The sequence below is a fragment of the Tachysurus vachellii genome, chromosome 9 (genome assembly GCF_030014155.1).
Source record: "Tachysurus vachellii isolate PV-2020 chromosome 9, HZAU_Pvac_v1, whole genome shotgun sequence".
NCBI lineage: Eukaryota > Metazoa > Chordata > Actinopteri > Siluriformes > Bagridae > Tachysurus > Tachysurus vachellii.
Genome location: NC_083468.1, coordinates 15,224,800 through 15,243,429, shown reverse-complemented (window position 1 = coordinate 15,243,429; position 18,630 = coordinate 15,224,800). Strand labels below are relative to the sequence as shown.

The following is an 18,630-nucleotide window of genomic DNA, read 5'->3' as shown; positions in this document are numbered from 1 at the left end:
ATATAGTGCTATATATATATATAGTGCTATATACCCCCCCCAAACTCCTGTGAGAGTATGATGACTAGCCCGGTCTCTGAGTCGTCAGTTTGTAGTATGAATGGGAGGCCGAAGTCAGGGTTCCTCAACACTGGGTGGAAGGTAAGGGCCTTCTTGAGGCAGAGGAACGCCTGCTATGTGTTGTCTGTCCCCTGTACCTGGTATGGCTGGTTTTTCCACATCAGATCTGAAAGGGGGGAGGCTATAGAGGAAAAGTTACGAAGCGAAGCGTCGATAGTAATCCCCAGACTTTAAAAGGTGTGTACCTGTCTCTTGTCCATGGGGTGGGGGTATTCCTTTAACGGCCTCGATCGTTCTCTCCTGGGGCCTAAGCAGCCCTCGCCCGAAGCAGTAGTGCAGGTACTGTGCCTTGGACAGCCCTAGGTGGCACTTGCAGGGGTTTGCCGTTAGCCCGGTGAAAGGTGGCAAGTGCCCTATTCAGGCTAAAAGGAAAAACCTGGTACTGCTAGTGACTATTCATGGTGCTGAATGCTGCTGGGCCTGTGGCTGCCTCTAGATGCTCCTTCACTATGGGGCCCACTCAGCTGATGAGTGCCTGCATATCCTGGACGACATCGATGATGGACCAGAATGGTGATGGCTGGTGCTCCTGATTGGCTGGCATGTTTTTGGCGGGAGTTTTGCCACCCCGCATTGCACTCTGATTCATCATAGCTAACTTTTGTGCTGAGCGATCTCCTTTTGTCAGCGGCGCTGTCCAAGGTGCTGCACCGCCACTGCTTTATTCTCACGGCTTGATTTCTATGGTGAAGAGTGGCTTTTAACTGCTGGGTGCTAATGTTTATTTAAAAAAGGTGAACATGAAGCATCTAGCTTTTTCTCTGTCAATGTCACTGATAAAGCACAGGCAGAACACTTATTGCTTGCATCAGCCTGCCTGCACTATTCAAATTCAAATTCAAATTTATTTGTATACTGCTTTTAACAATGGACATTTTCTCAAAGCAGCTTTATGGTTATAACATATGCATAAAACAAAAAAATAATGTAAAGTTTATTATAAAACAAAAATTCAAGATTAATATTAGATATATATAAATGTGGCAAGGAAAAACTCCCTTGGATGGTAAAGGAAGAAACCTTGAGAGGAACCTGACTCAAAAGGGAACCCATCCACATTTGGGTGACACTGAAGGGTGTGATTATAAATATACAGTCTGACAAATGTTGTATTGATGAGGAAGTTGTTGTCCTCAAAGACCACATGTAGTTGGCATCTCCTCATAGTATGTCCAAATATTTCATGAAGCAGAGTCCAACTGGAGCTGGTAAATCTCTAGATGTCTCAGGATCCTTACATGGTTGGCCTCATCTCATTGAAGGTCCACAGTCTGATAGATTAGCCCTCTCTGTTTACAGTTTAATAGATTATCTCTCTATAATTTCTCTCCTCCATCTTATGCTGTCCTCTTCTACTCCTTGCAACCACCCTCCTGACAGCATCCTTAAAGTAATGGACTCTGCTTGATTCTGAAGTGATCATATCATCATACTCTATACTGTCTGAATGTTACAACCTTGAGACTTAGACTCTGAAGGGTGTTATAGCCAGAGCTAGAGTTTACTATTGCACTAAGCACTGACACACTGCATGTAAAAAAAACCAAAACTATTGCAATAACTGTTACCTGATTTGACGATGTAAGTATTTATAACCAAATAAGTTTATCTGCTGCAGCTGCTGTTCTATTCCTTTTAGTTACTGTAGGTCATAAAACAGTGCATAGTATGTTAGGAGCAAAGTCTCCATAAATTGTTCCCTTTTGAAGTTTATTATTTTGAAGAGCCCATAAAAGTAAATGTCTTTTATCACTTAAATCTCGTACATTCAAATAAAAGAGTAAACAATACAATATAATAGTTAACATGTCTTTTATTAATATGCATTTATAACCTGGCAGGGAGTAGTGCTAAACTGGGATGTGTCACAATATTTCTGGCAAGAAGCTTGCCTTCATTTAGACTGAAAATTGTATGTGAATGTGTTAACAGTGAGTGCTGTAACCATATTACAAGATCTGCAGTAAAGAATACATTATACCACCTTTGAGGGTTTAATAGAATTAGTTAAATGTTTGTTAAATGAGTATGTTGTTGTATTAACACAGTTGTTTGGCAGGTTAAGAGTAACACTCTTTGGCGGGTGGAGCCAGCAGAAGGAGAGATTCCCCCAGAAGGGCAATTCAAACTGACAGTGGTGGCCTCTCTAGATGATACTCTGCCATTCCAGGATACATTGCAACTGGCCATCCACAACAGCCAAACCCATACAATACCCTTGTTTGCTACGGGGAAGGGCACTACTATTGTCACTGATCGGCCCTTTGCACCCCATCTGGACCTTGGAACTCATTTTAGGTACAGTGTGAAATGCAAACCCTAATTTGAAAAAATAATATAATAAAATAAAAAATATATAAAATTACTTGGGAGAATTGGGACTTGGGAGTGATTTTTATTCCTCAGCCCTATGCCTATACCACTTTCTATAATACCTTCTAATTTAATTCAGTTTTTTTTTTGATGTTGCAAAAACAAAACAGTGTGACACAATCAGTGATGAGTTAGAAATATTATTTCCACAGTAGTGTGGTTTACATTCACTTTTTAATATATGTACAGTGGTGTGTAAGTGTTTGCCCCTTCCTGATTTTTTTATTTTTTTGCATGTTTGTCACACTTTAATGTTTCAGATCATCAAACAAATTTAAATATTAGTCAAAGATAACACAAGTAAACACAACATGCAGTTTTTAAATGAAGGTTTGTTCTTTTTATTATGAGAAAACAAAATCCAAACCTACATGGAAAAAGTGCTTGCCTCCTAAACCTAATAACTGATTAGGCCGCCCTTAGCAGCAAGAACTGCAATCAAGCTTTTGCAAAAACTTGCAATGAGTCTGTTATAGCGCTGTGGAGGAATTTTGGTACACTCATCTTTGCAGAATTGTTGTAATTTAGCAACACTGGAGGGTTTTCGAGCATCAACCTCCTTTTTAAGGTCATGCCACAACATCTCAATAGGATTCAGGTGAGGACTTTGACTAGGCCACTCCAAAGTCTTCATTTTGTTTTCCTTCAGCCATTCAGAGGTGGACTTGCTGGTGTGTTTTGGATTATTGTCCCCAAGTTTGCTTCAGCTTGAGTTCACAAACAGATGGTCGCACATTGTCCTTCAGAATTTTTTGGTAGACAGCAGAATTCATGGTTCCATTTATCACAGCAAATCTTCCAGGTCCTGAAGCAGCAAAACAGCCCCAGACCATCACACTACCACCACCACCATTTTACTGTTGGTATTATGTTCTTTTTCTGAAATGCAGTGTTGCTTTTACGGCAGATGTAATGGGACACACACTGTTCAAAAAGTTAAACTTTTGTCTCCTCAGTCCGCAGAGTATTTTCCCAAAAAGTCTTCCCATCAAGATGTTTTCTGGCAAAACTGAGACAAGTCTTTATGTTCTTTATGTTCCCTTTATGTGGGGACTGCCCGACCAAACTTACCAAAAGAATGCAGCGACGACTCATCCAAGATGTCACAAAAGATCCCACAACAACATTCAAAGAACTGCAGGCCTCTCTTGCCTCAGTTAAGGTCACTGTTCATGACTCCACTATAAGAAAGAGACTGGGCAAAAATGGCCTGCAAGGCAGAGTTCCAAGATGAAAACCACTGCTGAGCAAAAAGAACATAAAGGCTCATAGTTTAGCCAGAAAACATCTTCATGTTCCTCAAGACCTTTGGGAAAATACTCTGTGGACTTTTTGGATGGTGTGTGTCCCATTACATCTGCTGTAAAAGTAACACTGCATTTCAGAAAAAGAACATAATACACACAAACAGTAAAATGGTGGTGGTGGTAGTGTGATGGTCTCGGGCTGTTTTGCTGCTTCAGGACCTGGAAGATTTGCTGTGATAAATGGAACCATGAATTCTGCTGTCTACCAAAAAATTCTGAAGGACAATGTGCCGCCTTCTGTTCGTGACCTCAAGCTGAAGTGAACTTTGGTTCTGCAGCAGGACAACAATCCAGAACACACCAGCAAGTCCACCTCTGAATGGCTGAAGGAAAACAAAATGAAGACTTTGGAGTGGCCTAGTCAAAGTGCTGACCTGAATCCTATTGAGATGTTGTGGCATGACTTTAAAAAAACCTGTTCATGCTCAAAATCCCTCCAGTGTTGCTAAAATACAACAATTCTGCAAAGATGAGTGGGCCAAAATTCCTCCACAGCGCTATAACAGACTCATTGCAAGTTTTTGCAAACGCTTGATTGCAGTTCTTGCTGCTAAGGGCGGCCTAACCAGTTATTAGGTTTAGGAGGCAAGCACTTTTTCCATGTAGGTTTAGATTTTGTTTTCCCTTAATAATAATAAAAAAAAATCTTAATTTAAAAACTGCATGTTGTTTTTACTTGTGTTATCTTTGACTAATATTAAAATTTGTTTGATGATTTGAAACATTAAAGTGTGACAAACGTGCAAAAAAAATAAAAAATCAGGCACACCACTGTATTAATGTATTAATTAATAACTGTTTTCACACCACTGTATTTATGTCCTGTATAAGTTAGAATTTTATATTTTGTGCATGCCGTAATACATAATTTTCTTTAACATGTTTGCCTACATATATAGTGCCCTTCAAATAAAATTAAAATAGTTTTATGCATATCAGACTTAACATAAATCTTGAATAACTACCTAAAGTTGTGAAGTAGGAGACCAGTAGTGCTGTAGTAGTCCAATAGCAGAGACCAGAGTATGCAAATAGTACATAAAAAAATAAAGAAATTTAAATTTGAAATAAACACCTTTGTGTTTCTACTCTACAGCTCAGGTCCATGCCAGTATCACTTTAAGATCACCAACAGAGGTCAACGATTTCACAAGCTTTTCTGGACCACTGAAGGCTTTCCTCACTTCCGCTGCAGAGGCCCACCAACCACAAAAAATCAACCACTCACTACTTCCAGTCAAGGCAAAGCCAGGAGTCAACTGGCAGCTTCAACTTTGGGTGCTCCTGTCTTCTACCTGACACCCACACGTTTGGAGCTTGGTCCAGGTCACTCAGCTGACATGCTGCTGGAGGGCTTCTGTGATACACCCAAAGTAAAGCAGAATTTTTTTATCTTACCATATAACACATTGTGAATGGCTGAATTGTATTTAGAGCCTCAAACAGAGCTTACATTAACTGTATTTTTCCTACTAAAACACCGTAGGTAATGTTCACAAATATGTTATTTTTAGTTAATCCGTTCTATTTGTCCCAGAATGCTGTTCTGAGTTGAGACGTAAATGTATATTGGTTTTTTTATATGTAAACATATATTTATTGTTAGGAATAGGAATTTCCATCATTTATTGGTCATTTATATATTGTGCAATGTGTTGTGCAAAGCTCTCTGCTCTGTTTTTAAAAAGATGCAGCAAGATGCATCAAGCATATCACATTCATTGCTTTTTCTCATAATACTCATAAAATGCATCAAACAGTGTCAGAAATGCACTGAGCTGCAACAAGCAATGTATTACATTTTTGCCCTGAACCTCAACTGATTGAATAGATAGCGACAAAGGAGGGAAGGTGAAGAGCAGAGATAAAGCCAGTACACTTTCAGCAAATATCAGTATGCTGGAGCTCACTAATGACAGAGCATGGCTGTATTTCAGATCAGTACTGTCAGCCATGTCTAAGAATATAATTAAGGTTAATATGAATAAGGGGCACATCTCACAGCTTAGGCTTTGAATTTGAAAAGTTTAAAGGAGTGTGTGTGTGTGTAGGTGGTAAGAGAAAGGATGATATGCCATGCCTTCGTGGGGAATCAGAATGGGAAGGAACGCATCATGACAGTGGATATCACATGTCAATTCATCGCACCAATCCTGAATATCTCCCCTCAGCAGCTCAACTTCTGTGTTGAAAAGGTTTGTGTTCTCAATCGTGTGTATGTTACTTATAAAACACTCCTGCAAATTGTTTGCTCATAAAACACTTTCCTTTAACATTTTATAATGTGGATCTTTTTCATTATCATTGTTCATTGTTAAAATAAGGCTACAATTACTGTAGCACTAGTCAGAACCCATTTGCATGCCATTTTTGTTATCCTAGTGAACTGAATCGCAGCTTCATGGTCTAAACATACTTGCATTTTGGCAATTACTCATTCCTATGCACTGGACTGTTTGTGCTTTGCTTAGTCTGTAGAGCAGATAATCAATATAGATAGTCAATAAATCAGATAGTCAATAAATCAGTATTAAGGTCAATTCACTGCTAAAAATATCTTTAGAGCAGAACTGCAGTTTATTAAAACATAGATGGCTGATTGTGGACTGTCACTGTTGACTGTGCTATTGCTTTGGGCACAAAGTATAACATTTTGTTTTTGTTATTTGATGTACGTTTACAATTGTTAGGTAGAAGGCTACAGTGTAAACAAACAGACAGATATATACAGTGTGTCTACTCCTCCTGTAGTGAAGAAGGGCTAAAGGATATTCAATTTAAGCTCAAGATGTACCGTCCTTATGATGAAGCTCACACACACACACAAACACACACACACACACACACACACACACACAGAGCCACATGTGTGCAGCCTTCCACCCTTTCCCCATTGTGAGCTTCAGCTTTAGTGGTTTCCATATATCTTCCTGATATTCTGACAACCACTTTCAAGTCCCATTGCCAGGCAGCTTTTTCCAGAGCTTAAAATGCTAATTTGGTTTGAGAGCATTTTCATCTGGTACAGTCCCATCTGTCCAGATGTTGAAAGCTCATAGATTTACAGACAGTTCCAGCATAAGGGCCTGCAAGACTAAAGCAATTAAGGAGAAGGAGAGGGGAAGAGAAGGCAGAGGTTTTGGTTTCTACAAATTGGCATCAATCTTAAAAAACTAGTAGCAGTCTGCAAGATATTATTACTGTGGGTAGTCATCCATGGGATATAATGTGGAATAACAAATTATTAGATTCTCTGTACTTAGGGGAGAATCACAGAGGAAATCCTTGATAAGGCTGAATTAGAGAATGAGATTTATTATTGTGAGGGTCAACAAGACAATGTTATACAACAGAGATTCTCATGAATATAGTCTCAGCAAAATACAAGTGATCTCCTGTGATTCACAGCTGTTAAAAAAATCGATTACAGATGTAATATAATAGCTGATATACTCTATCTCAATGTAAAGTAATGTGTGTACAGCTTGTACTGTATAACAGTGTAAATTTGCTGTCCCCTCAAAATAACACACAGCCATTAATGTCCAAACTGCTACCCACAAAAGTGAGTACACCCCTAAGTGAAAATGTCCAAATTGGGCCCAATTAATCATTATCTCTCCCCGTTGTCATGTGAATTATTAGAGTTACAAGTAGGGATGTACCGATACCACTTCTTCCGATCCGATTCTGATAACAGAGTTTGCCAGTATCGGCCGATACCTATCCGATCCGATACCTGTGTTCTTTTCTACCTTTAAAACTAAAGAATGTATACAACTCGTTTAGTTATTAAGATTTATTTGTTTCTGGCAAACAAATACAAAAATGCCCATTACTGGATGAAAAATGAAAACACAAGAAACCTTAAAAAAGTATTAATGCAGTAGCAAACTGTACTTTTAACAGTTAGTGGTATAACAATCTAAACCATATATACTGCAATTATTAAATTAAATTATTTTCTGAAGAAAAGGCAATATTTTAAAGTGAATCGTATATTAGAACTCTTGAAACACGATGCAAAATGTATTAACAGTAAACCTTGCACCCAAATGAGTGACATGTTTAACGTGCTGAGGTAAATGGAAAAGGTGCCTGCTAAACTTGCCTGTCTGTCGCAGGCGGTTGTGCAACATATTTCCTATAGAATTTATTATATTTATTTACATTAATGTAATTTAATATACAGTATATAAGTGTATTTTTCTTATAAGTTCAAGCAATAGTTAGTTAATTGACATTATTCAACCTCCACTGGCATAGGCGTCCCACTCAAAATGCTTGGATTGGCGCCGATACCGATCCAAAATATCGGATCAATACATCCCTAGTTACAAGGTCTCAGGTGTGAATGGGGAGCAGGTGTGTTAAATTTGGTGTTATTGCTCTCACTCTCTCATACTGGTCACTTTAAGTTCAACATGGCACCTCATGGCAAAGAACTCTCTGAGGATGTGAAAAAAAGAATTGTTGCTCGACATAAAGATGGCATTGGCTATAAGAAGATTGCCAAGACACTGAAACTGAGCTGCAGCACAGTGGCCAAGACCATACAGCGGTTTAACAGTACAGGTTCCACTGAACAGAACAGGCCTGCTGTGGTTGACCATAGAAGTCATGTGCACCTGGTCAGCATCATATCCAGAGGTTGTGTTTGGGAAATAGACGTATGAATGCTGCCAGCTTTGCTGCAAGAGTTGAAGGGGTGCGGGCAGCCTTTCAGTGCTCAGGCCATATGCCGCACACTGCATCAAATCGGTCTGCATGGCTGTCGTCCCAGAAGGAAGCCTCTTCTAAAGATGATGCACAAGAAAGCCTGCAAACAGTTTGCTGAAGACAAGCAGACTAAGGACATGGATTACTGGAACCATGTACTGTGGTCTGAGGAGACCAAGATAAACTTATTTGGTTCAGATGGTGTCAAGCGTGTGTGAGGAGTACAAAGACAAGTGTGTCTTGCCTACAGTCAAGCAATGATGGTAGGAGTGTCATGGTCTGGGGCTGAATGAGTGCTGCTGGCAATGGGGAGCTACAGTTCATTAAAGGCACCATGAATGCCAACATGTACTGTGACATACTGAAGCAGAGCATGATCAACTTTCCTTCAGAGACTGGGCCGCAAGGCAGTATTCCAACATGATAACAACCCCAAACACACCTCTGAGACGACCACTGGCTTGCTAAAGAAGCTAAGGGTAAAGGTGATGGACTGGCCAAGCATGTCTTCAGACCTAAACCCTATTATGCATCTGTGGTGCATCCTCAATTGGAAGGTGGAGGAGCGTAAGGTCTCTAACATCCACCAGCTCTGTGATGTCATCATGGATGAGTGGAAGAGGACTCCAATGGCAACCTGTGAACTCCATGCCCAAGAGAGTTAAGGCAGTGCTGGAAAATAATGGTGGCCACACAAGAGATTGACATTTTTGGCCCAATTTGGACATTTTCACTTAGAGGTGTACTCACATTTGAGGACAGCAGTTTAGTCACTAATGGCTGTGTGTTGAGTTATTTTGAGGGGACAGCAAATTTACACTGTTATACAAGCTGTACACTCACTACTTTACATTGTAGCAAAGTGTCATTTATTCAGTGTTGTCACATTAGAAGATATAATAAAATATTTACAAAAATGTGAGGGGTGTACTCACTTCTGTGAGATACTGTAAATTCAAAGAAATAAAGTGATAAAAAGCAATACAATAAAACAGACTTATGCATGTTGTTCTCCAAATTGAATGGATGTGTATATTTAAACTTCCATTTGCTTGTTAGTTTATGCCTGCTAGCTGCAATTGTCAGTAATTTTAATAATGTGATTTTTGGACATTTTTAACATTTTTTTTTTTTAAAGCTGGATCATATATAGAGAAGTTTTATATAAATTATGTATAGATTCTGTTCTGTTAAAGCCCTATATTTTATGTGTAGAATTTGTCAAATCTTGTTTGACAAAATAGATACTGTAGAAAGAAAGTGATTATATGATTATATGAAAATGAATAATATGCTATTGTAAATTATGTTTATGCTTTCTTTGATGTAATTTACTTGACAAGATGAATAGAAAAAACAGGACTACTTAAATATTTGTGAGCTCTTAGATGGTGTTCATGCCCTCTACATTCCTATGTCTTATTTGTTCCATATTTACTTTGTATATGTATATTGTATTATATAATTATTTTCCAAAATCTTGAACCTGTTGGAAATATTGTCTCTTCTCAATATTTTGCGTGGTTGAGTTTCACACTGATTTTGTGTGTTTGTTGAGTTTGATGGGCTTGTTCTATGTCTTCCAGGTTCCAGGCATGCCCCTTGTGCCTCTGTATGAAAATCTTTATCTGAAGAATGTCTCCATGTTGGCTCTCTCTCTGGAGCTTACCCTGGCTGAGCCATTTGGTCTCTGTGACTGTAGCAGTGACGACTCATTCACTTTCTCAAAGGTACACAAAGAGTTCTTTGGCAGGGATGGCAACTTTTAGGAAGGGGTTGGAAGAAGATAAGTGAGTGGGTGTGGTGGGATATTATTAAGTTTCACTTTCTGCTATTGTCAGTGGGGGTTCTCTGTTTGTAGGTCACTAAATTTCTCTTAGGTGTAAATGTGCATGTACTGTAGCATCCCATTCAGAATGTGGCTCTGATCCCAGGCTCACATGAGGACAAAGCTGAAAATATGGAGAGATAAGGAATGAATGACTATGGTTGAATGAAAATGATTTCATGACTCTGTTCTTTCCAATACATAAAACAGTAAACTAATTATGTGGCATGTACACTGTTTTTCAAGTTTCCTTCTTATTCATGCACTTGTAATGATTTTTAATGAGATATTTTTAGGTTTTGTGAAAGTGTGAGATAGGACCCAGAAGTGTGTGTCTTCGGCTAACTGTAAGACAGATGTCCACCCTTTTAGTTTGGCAGTAAAATTTCTGTCTATTTAATTGAAATGTTCTAAGGGCATCTTAATTTTAGTAGATTAAACCAGCAGTGTGATAGCTGAAATTAAGTCAATTATTTAACATTGTGCATAAACTTATCTTATTGATTACACTGAAAGGCAAATATGTGCATGTACATTATATGTATACAACTACAAACAAATATGGGCAATTACACTATATATGACTATTAATATTTTCTCCCTTGTTTCTCTTGTGTTGGTGTATGTAGAGTCTGGTGATGGGTATTGGCGCTGAAGCAGAGATCTGGGTGCGCTTCAACCCTCTTTACCAGCTGGATTTAGTGAGCCGTGTGGCTGAGGAAGTGCTGGAGGTGAGCTACAGTGGGCACCCTCAGCGGGACACCGTGGCTCTGCGAGGAGAGGTACACTTTCCCAACCTGCACTTCTCAAGTCATGTGTTAGACTTTGGCTGCATCCTCAACTGCACAGAGGTCCAGAAGCAGCTTACCATGACTAACTCCAGCTCACTCCCTGTTATCTACCACTGGGCTTTTATGCTGGGTCAAAAGCATTACCCCATCAGGTAAAGACATTTTTCATGATTATAAAAGAATAATGCTGCAAAAATAGCTAACATTACTCATAATGAAGAAAAACCCTCTAATTAGCACTAAGCCAAAATTATTCTAATATTGAATTATTTATTGAATTGTCCTGAACAAGCTAACCCAAGAAGCTTATTATTGCTCAAAATATTGAAATCTAATAGAGCTCACATTATGAAAGACAGCAATATGCAAATCAGTCAGTTTTTTTTAGGTTTTTGATCAGTGTTAGCTGCATTAGCATTTGTTTGACCTTATGTTTATATGTGTCCTTCTGATTATATCTAACCTTTTGGCATCAAGCAGCAAATAACATAGCTACTGATTCATCCATAAAATATAGTTTTATAAGGTAATTCCTTATTTTATAGCTTACTTTATGGATTTTTATCGGGTTTCTTGTGATTTGTCCTTTATACAGTATATGGTCTTTAAGGGACAGATATGGCACATTTTGTGACGTGTACAGCACTATGAGGTGTATTAGCATATACATAAAATTTACTCATTGCAGAAACTTGCAGGGACACACTATCACAACCATGCAGGTAGAACAATCGACATTCAGAAATTTAGTCATACATGTTTCTTCTCTTAACCAAGGACAAGTGGACACAGCCAATTCACTGGTCCTCCCATTTCTCTAATACCTTCCAAAAGTCTAGTATACTTGTATTATTGCTGTAAGTTATTTTATTTTCTAAACAGTATTTCTTATATCCTAGCCAGTGACAGTCCTCAGTTTAGTGCATCTTGCCCATTTACCACAGCACATAAAATCTGACTCCTCACACATTTCTTATTATTCCCAGAGGACCACATTCTTGATGACCTTTGCCCTTCCCAGTGCAGTGCTCAGCAATTCCTTGACCCTTGATCCTCTATGAGGAAATGTTCATCACTTTTGATAAAAGCCAGAATCATACAGAAAACATACATACAGAAAAGCCAGTATGTAACTTAGTGAGCCAGCATTAATGTATTCAATGTTAGAGATTTAAGCACTTATGTACGTCGCTCTGGATAAGGGCGTCTGCCAAATGCTGTAAATGTAAATGTAAATGTAGAATCAAATCCAGTCAGGCATCATAAGTCATTAGTAAAGACTGAATAAACTGCCCAGGATAAATAAGCTTTTGATGACTTTATCTTAAAATTAAGCTATCAGCAGCCTTCCCTTTGCTTATGTTCTCATGTACCTGTGTTAATTGATTATCATGATTTTCCTCTGGCAAAACACTTTGTAATCACCTTGGACAGCTTGGTCATTGTTGGATAGAAAAGGTGGTAGAGATTGTGATTAAAAATATGTGGAAATGACCTACAGAGCTCTGTAGTGTCTTTACTCCTACAGTACATGCACTCATACATTGTGCTTTGCATACTGTTGTGGGCATCCACTAAGTGCTGTGTTAAATCTCAGCTGTCAATAGGGGGTCAGGTCCAAGCTGCATGGACTACAGTTTTTATAGTTTTTAAATTGTACTTCAGCAGCTGCCATGTCCCATCTCAAGCAAATCAATAGCATGCTCCATGGGAGTAGATTGCTGGCTAGTGTAAATTAATCACTCTTCTGCCCTTCCTCAGCCACCCATCAGCAAATCCATCTAATAAAGGCCGACCTTTCCTATCAGTACTGGCAAGCGTTCAGCATTGTCCTACCTGCTAATTAAAAGCCTACTGGTAATTAAAGCAGCTGTAAAGGTAGCATCATTGCAGCATTCCACTGAGGCGTGGGTCTCTGCCTGACATGCAGACAGCCCTGGCTGATAAATGTGGATTTTTTCAGATTTATGTAACTCACATTCAATATCTATAGCTGACAAGAGTTACTTACACTGTCCTGGAAGTATGGGGGGAGTGGAATATGATAGTGGTCTTCATTGAGGATATGCAGCACAGCAGTAAACTATCAGTGAGATCAACTGGGACTTAAAAAGTACTTGTATGTTTCTCACACAAAAAAGAGATTAATGCATGTGACAAGAATATGCGAGTCCACCATGGTACACAATAGGAGCTCTGCTTAATTGAAATATTTGTTGTGGATACAGAGGACTCCTTGGGATTAGACTAAGATGAAACCGATAAAAGCACATAAACAAATGAAGCAGGAAAAGAGATTGTGGATTGTTTAAAAATTTATTTGTTGAAATGCAAAAAGAAAAAGTCTCATGGATGCTTGCCTCTTTAAAAAGAATAAAAATAGTAAAAAAGGAAACCATTTATTTATTTTAAACAACTTCCCCTTCGGCATGAGGCAATTGTCGATGAGGTTCATTCCATATACAACACTGCCCCCTGTTGCTTTCTCACAAATGAACCTAGCACTGTTCCGTTTCCAGTCACAGTTAGAGTACACTATAACTCCTGTTTTTGTAATAATAGTGCATGCTCTAAAACTTTAGTACGCTTGGTACCCTGGTGCATAGCAGCACAATACAGTGAACAATTTGGTAGTTTTTAAATGAATACATTAAAAAATCAATTATTTGTGATGTCTTATCCAATAAAATAAAGTGTGCACATTGCATAGGAGCATTTTGATGATTTTCATGACAATTGGATTTTACCTCAGCTAAATTTCACATCATGCCAGTGGTAGAAAAACCTCCTGTTATGACAAATCTGAGGTCTAGATAGACTGCGCTTTTTGTTGTTCTTCTCCAACACTGGGACTCCACACACCTCCTGTGGCTCTTTGACAGCACACTGCCCCAGTCAGTGAGGGATGCATCCTTCTTCACTGTCTCTGTCACTTATGGGTCACCAGACCAAATGAATTCTCTTGTGAATTCTCTGCATTGTTGTCAGAATTAGCTTTTAGAGATAGAAATGTGCAGAGTAGACAGCATGGCCAGTGATGCACATTCCACCCATATCAAGTAGTCGAACTGTGACCCTTGTATATTTCTATAGTGTTATAAGTCATTAAAATGCTTCTTGTTTCAAATGTGATGTTTTTAGGCAGAGTAGAATCTCTAACATTCCACAAGAAGAAGAGAGGAAAAATAAGAAGATAAAACGAGATTACGGTACCAATGAGCAAAGAAGAGCAAAGGAGCAACTGACAAATACACGCAGCTCTATTCTACCGGGACAGATCAGTAAAGCATCTACAGCACAGAAACCAACAGGGTTAGAACTGGACATCAGCACAGCCATCATAACAGTCAGAGAGACAAGTATAAGTGTGGAAAAGGTAAATATTATTAATTTGTTAATTAGTTAATTGCTATTTCTTTTTATTTCTGTGAATTTGTTGCATTTCTTTACAATGTATGTATGTTAGTTGTTTGTTGGGCAGATGTTCCAGTTCTTGCACAGTTGCTCTATTTTTTAGCCAAATATTATATAATATTATATTTCCCATGACTGCAAATATTATAGTGCTTGCACTGGTATGAATGAAGGGGCACAACATGTGGTGTGCATTTTATATTTTCTGGTAGACTATTATTTTTAACCAAATTTTAGTCCAAAATTGAACACATTACGATCTTAAGGTTTAAACTTCGGTTTCATTAAAGAATTTGGTTCCATTTCCTCCAGCCTGAATTTGTGATTATTTATTATTTTTTAAATAAAACATTTTTTTAAACTGATTATGTTCCAAACAAGTCCCTTTGAATGCGTTGTTACTAAAAAAACAAACAATTAGAGCGAGCACATTAACATAAACCTGAGATTTGCTTTTCAGTTAATTATGTGGTGTAGTGTTTTAAAAAATTACAAAAAGTGTCGTATATAAAGATGTAATAGACTGTATTATTTTATAGACTGCATTGTTTTTAAAGCTACTAAGAGGAATAAATTGTACTGGATCTATCACACCTTTTGTAAATATGTTCATTTGAACCAATTAAATCTATAATTATGTAGCACCTTTCCAGGATACTGCCTGCAAATATACTTTATGCCACACCCACAAGTTCCAGTGGCCCTATATATATATATGTAACTAATAATAAATAAATATATATAAATAATATATATGTAACTAAAACTTTGATCAAGTAAAAATGTTCATGTCTATCATCCTCTCTTCTTCCTGTTCCTTGCTTTCACTCAGATATTTGACATTATGCCAGTTTATGGAGTTCTGCAGCCTGGTGAGATGCAACAGGTGACATTCTCATTCGTTGGCCATGCTGACATCAGTGCTCAAGTCCTGGCTGTGTGCGTGGTGGAGGAAGGCCCAACATATGAGATTGCCCTCAAAGGGGAAGCTTCACTGATCACCTACACCTTGGATACAACTGAGATCGACTTTGGTCCTCAGGTAGATATCTTTTATAGTATACAAGCATAGACATGTTTTGTAATGATGTAAGTGGTAAATGAGTCAAAATGTTTAAATTCTTTTTTATTTTAAGTTATTTGACCATGTGGCAGAAGCAGAGATCATTTTGAGAAACACAGGAAAGGTGGGTTTTGACTTCAGTTTTCTGTTGGAGGATCAGCATGTGTCCCCAAAAGACACCTTACCTGGACAACCCCTTGTTATTCCCAGCATGGTAAGATGCTGCATTCTATCACTATGCATCAGAAAATGTTCTACAATATATTGTATATTAACTTTACTTTATTAGAAGTATTACATCATTATTAAAGTGTTTTTTCCTGGCAGACTGTTTAAGAACCGTGCTATATTCATTGTTATATTATTGTATCATAGCATTTTGTACTATAAATAATTTTTATATTATATGATGTCTAATATATAATTCCTGCTTGTGTGCTTTGGCATATCTTGTCTTAAGGGCCACATAAGGGCATATGAGGACATGAAAGCTTCTGTGTACTATCTTCCTGGAATCCCAGAGGTTTTTATGAAGGTGTTCCAACTACAGGTTGCCTTCTTTGAGCCAGAAAGCATTACAATTATGGGAGAGGGCATCTTTCCTAGAGTGTGCCTGGACCTACCTAGAGACCTAAGTAAGAGCTTATTATTCAATAATGCACATACATTTTCATTTAAAGGTACCATATCCTATAATATTTTGTATTTTATAATATCTAGTACGTTTTTTTCCTGGAGTTAACTTAGGACATTTGTGAAGCTATGAATGTAATGAAGGTTATGATGGTGTACAGCCATTATTTATTTTACATGATCAATTTTTCAACCTATTTTTATTTTGCATAATTTAACAGTCTGTGCTTGTTACTGTATGGTTAAGGAATTCTACAGATTTTTTTTTTTTTGACTTTTTAAAAATTAAAATGTTTAAAAAACACTGATTAATCACTACCTATAAAATTAGAAAACTGTTTAGACAGTTAGCATAATGGGCTGTACCTTGTCAGGCAAGTTGCCTCATAATCAATGTACTTACTGAATAGTCATAAATAGCTAAAATATTCATATTGTGAATGGTTGCAGGTCTGCTGTCCAATATAGTGGGAATTGCCCAATCCTACAGCAGTAATTGTTTGACGTAATCTGTTGAACATACCTGCAAGTTAAACTTACAGAAACCAGTGACCCAGAGAAATGTCAAAGAATGTTTTTACATTTAATTTTAATTGCTTTACATTTTTCTATTTTCATTTCAAACTGGTAGGGAAAGTGATGTGGTCTCTGCACATGAATGGGAAGAGTTTCTGGATATATGAAGTGAAGAACAGAATTTATATGATACACACTTTTGACTACAACAGTAGCAAAATAATTATTTTTTCAAAACTAAGTTTAGCAAGAAGCTTTGTCTTTTAGAAAATTAAACAAATAACACAACAATGAACATTAACTGTACTTGCTATACTTACTGTACTTACTATCACCCATTCTGCAAAGATTCTGTATACAACCTTTAACTTTAAAATTTTGTAACAAAGTGGAAATATGAGCAGTTGATCTACAGTCCAGAACGTCTGTAGAACATCATCGTGGCCCTAGAGGGCAAAGTTAAGGGCAGATGCACCTGCATTCATTTTAATGTTAAAATGGTTACTTTCTCTTCTAACAGATGGCTGTTTTAAATTGACATTGAAAAAAGTGGAAAAGAAGGTACAGTTTTTCCTTTAACACAGCGAGTAGTGATCCTAGGCTTGGGTTTTTGTCTTTGTGGGGTTTTTTTTCTGTGTTTGTGTGGTTTTCTACATTTTCTACAAATGCATAAGTGCATGGGTGCTTTGGGATTGGTACCACATTCTAGGTCATATTCCAGCTTCATGCCCAGATTCTCCATAGTATTTGAATCCACAGCAGTCTGGTAACGATAGGCTTTACAGCATACAAGGTTTACAGAATACATGTGCAGGCTAGCGTTCCTTGGTGACAATAGCAGTTTACATAGGCCTTACTGTAGTATGATTAGGTGGGAATGATGACTTGGTCAGTCTGGTGGAATTGGGGATGCTAATGGCAGGATATGGGTAGAATTTGGTCCCCCTGCATCTCCCTATTTCAAAGTGGTCCACGAACAAATTTCCTAAAATGACATGCTTTGCTTTTTGGAGTAGATGCCAAATGCTTATAGAAATCAGTCAGTCAAGGTTATAAAGCCCTTATTTTGTGTCTTTTTTATAGATGAAGAACAATATAGCTTAGTGCTGAAGCAGGCAAAGGAAGCAGTTGAAAGTGAATCTCAAAGAGAAGACATGCTAAGGAGACCTGGTACAGGGTTTGGTGAGACGTATGAAGTGGACTATATTCCTACAGTAAGTCAACATTTGAACACTGGAGACAAAGCTCACTTTCTACAGGTAGTTTGTTTCATGGATTATCAATTATACCTGAATGATCCTGCAGATTTATCTGTCTTACTGATTTTCTGAACCTACCGATAAAAGGGGTATTTATTGTTTAATGTGGTCAGAAATTTCTGCATTATTTTGTATTCATTATTTATTTATTTATTTATTATTAATTATTCAGTCATCATATGACATCAGTAAAATCAACCTTACCTGCCCTAGATAGCAATTGTGAGATCCTTTCCAACGTCTATAAACAAAAAAAGGCTAGGCAGCTGACAACAAAAACACACTATAGATTTCAGTATGTAGTCATTTTTCATCATAAAGCAAACCAGCATTCAGAAAAGAGGTGGGGGGAAAATGCTGAACCTCCCTTAGCAGAAATAATTTAATAATTTTCTGAATGAGTTTATCTGTCTCTGAGGTCATGGCTGATGTCCTTTCTTCTTGAGTCCTACAGCACACCAGAATTTTCTAATCTTGTGTTTGCATTAGTAACATCTGGATACTCTTAATGATTGTGCAAGGTACTTATTTTTGCCCATCTGGTTTCTGAATGTTGAACTACATACTGATATCTCTCTTTATTGTCACCCAAGATAATTTGTTTTGT

The 18,630-nt window shown here is 37.7% G+C and overlaps 2 protein-coding genes across 2 annotated transcripts in view; one reads left to right on the top strand and one right to left on the bottom strand.

Annotated features, from left to right (window-relative positions):
- mbtps1 (membrane-bound transcription factor peptidase, site 1) overlaps positions 1-18,630 on the bottom strand; it is a 252,276-nt gene that overhangs the window by 72,889 nt on the left and 160,757 nt on the right. The window lies entirely within an intron of this gene.
- Positions 1-18,630, top strand: part of LOC132851104 (hydrocephalus-inducing protein homolog) — a 75,346-nt gene that overhangs the window by 12,512 nt on the left and 44,204 nt on the right. The window contains 10 exon segments of the mRNA XM_060877739.1: positions 2,180-2,418; positions 4,897-5,173; positions 5,852-5,995; positions 10,106-10,249; positions 10,977-11,290; positions 14,280-14,514; positions 15,385-15,594; positions 15,689-15,829; positions 16,076-16,250; positions 17,848-17,978. Coding sequence (XP_060733722.1) covers positions 2,180-2,418; positions 4,897-5,173; positions 5,852-5,995; positions 10,106-10,249; positions 10,977-11,290; positions 14,280-14,514; positions 15,385-15,594; positions 15,689-15,829; positions 16,076-16,250; positions 17,848-17,978 — 2,010 coding nt within the window.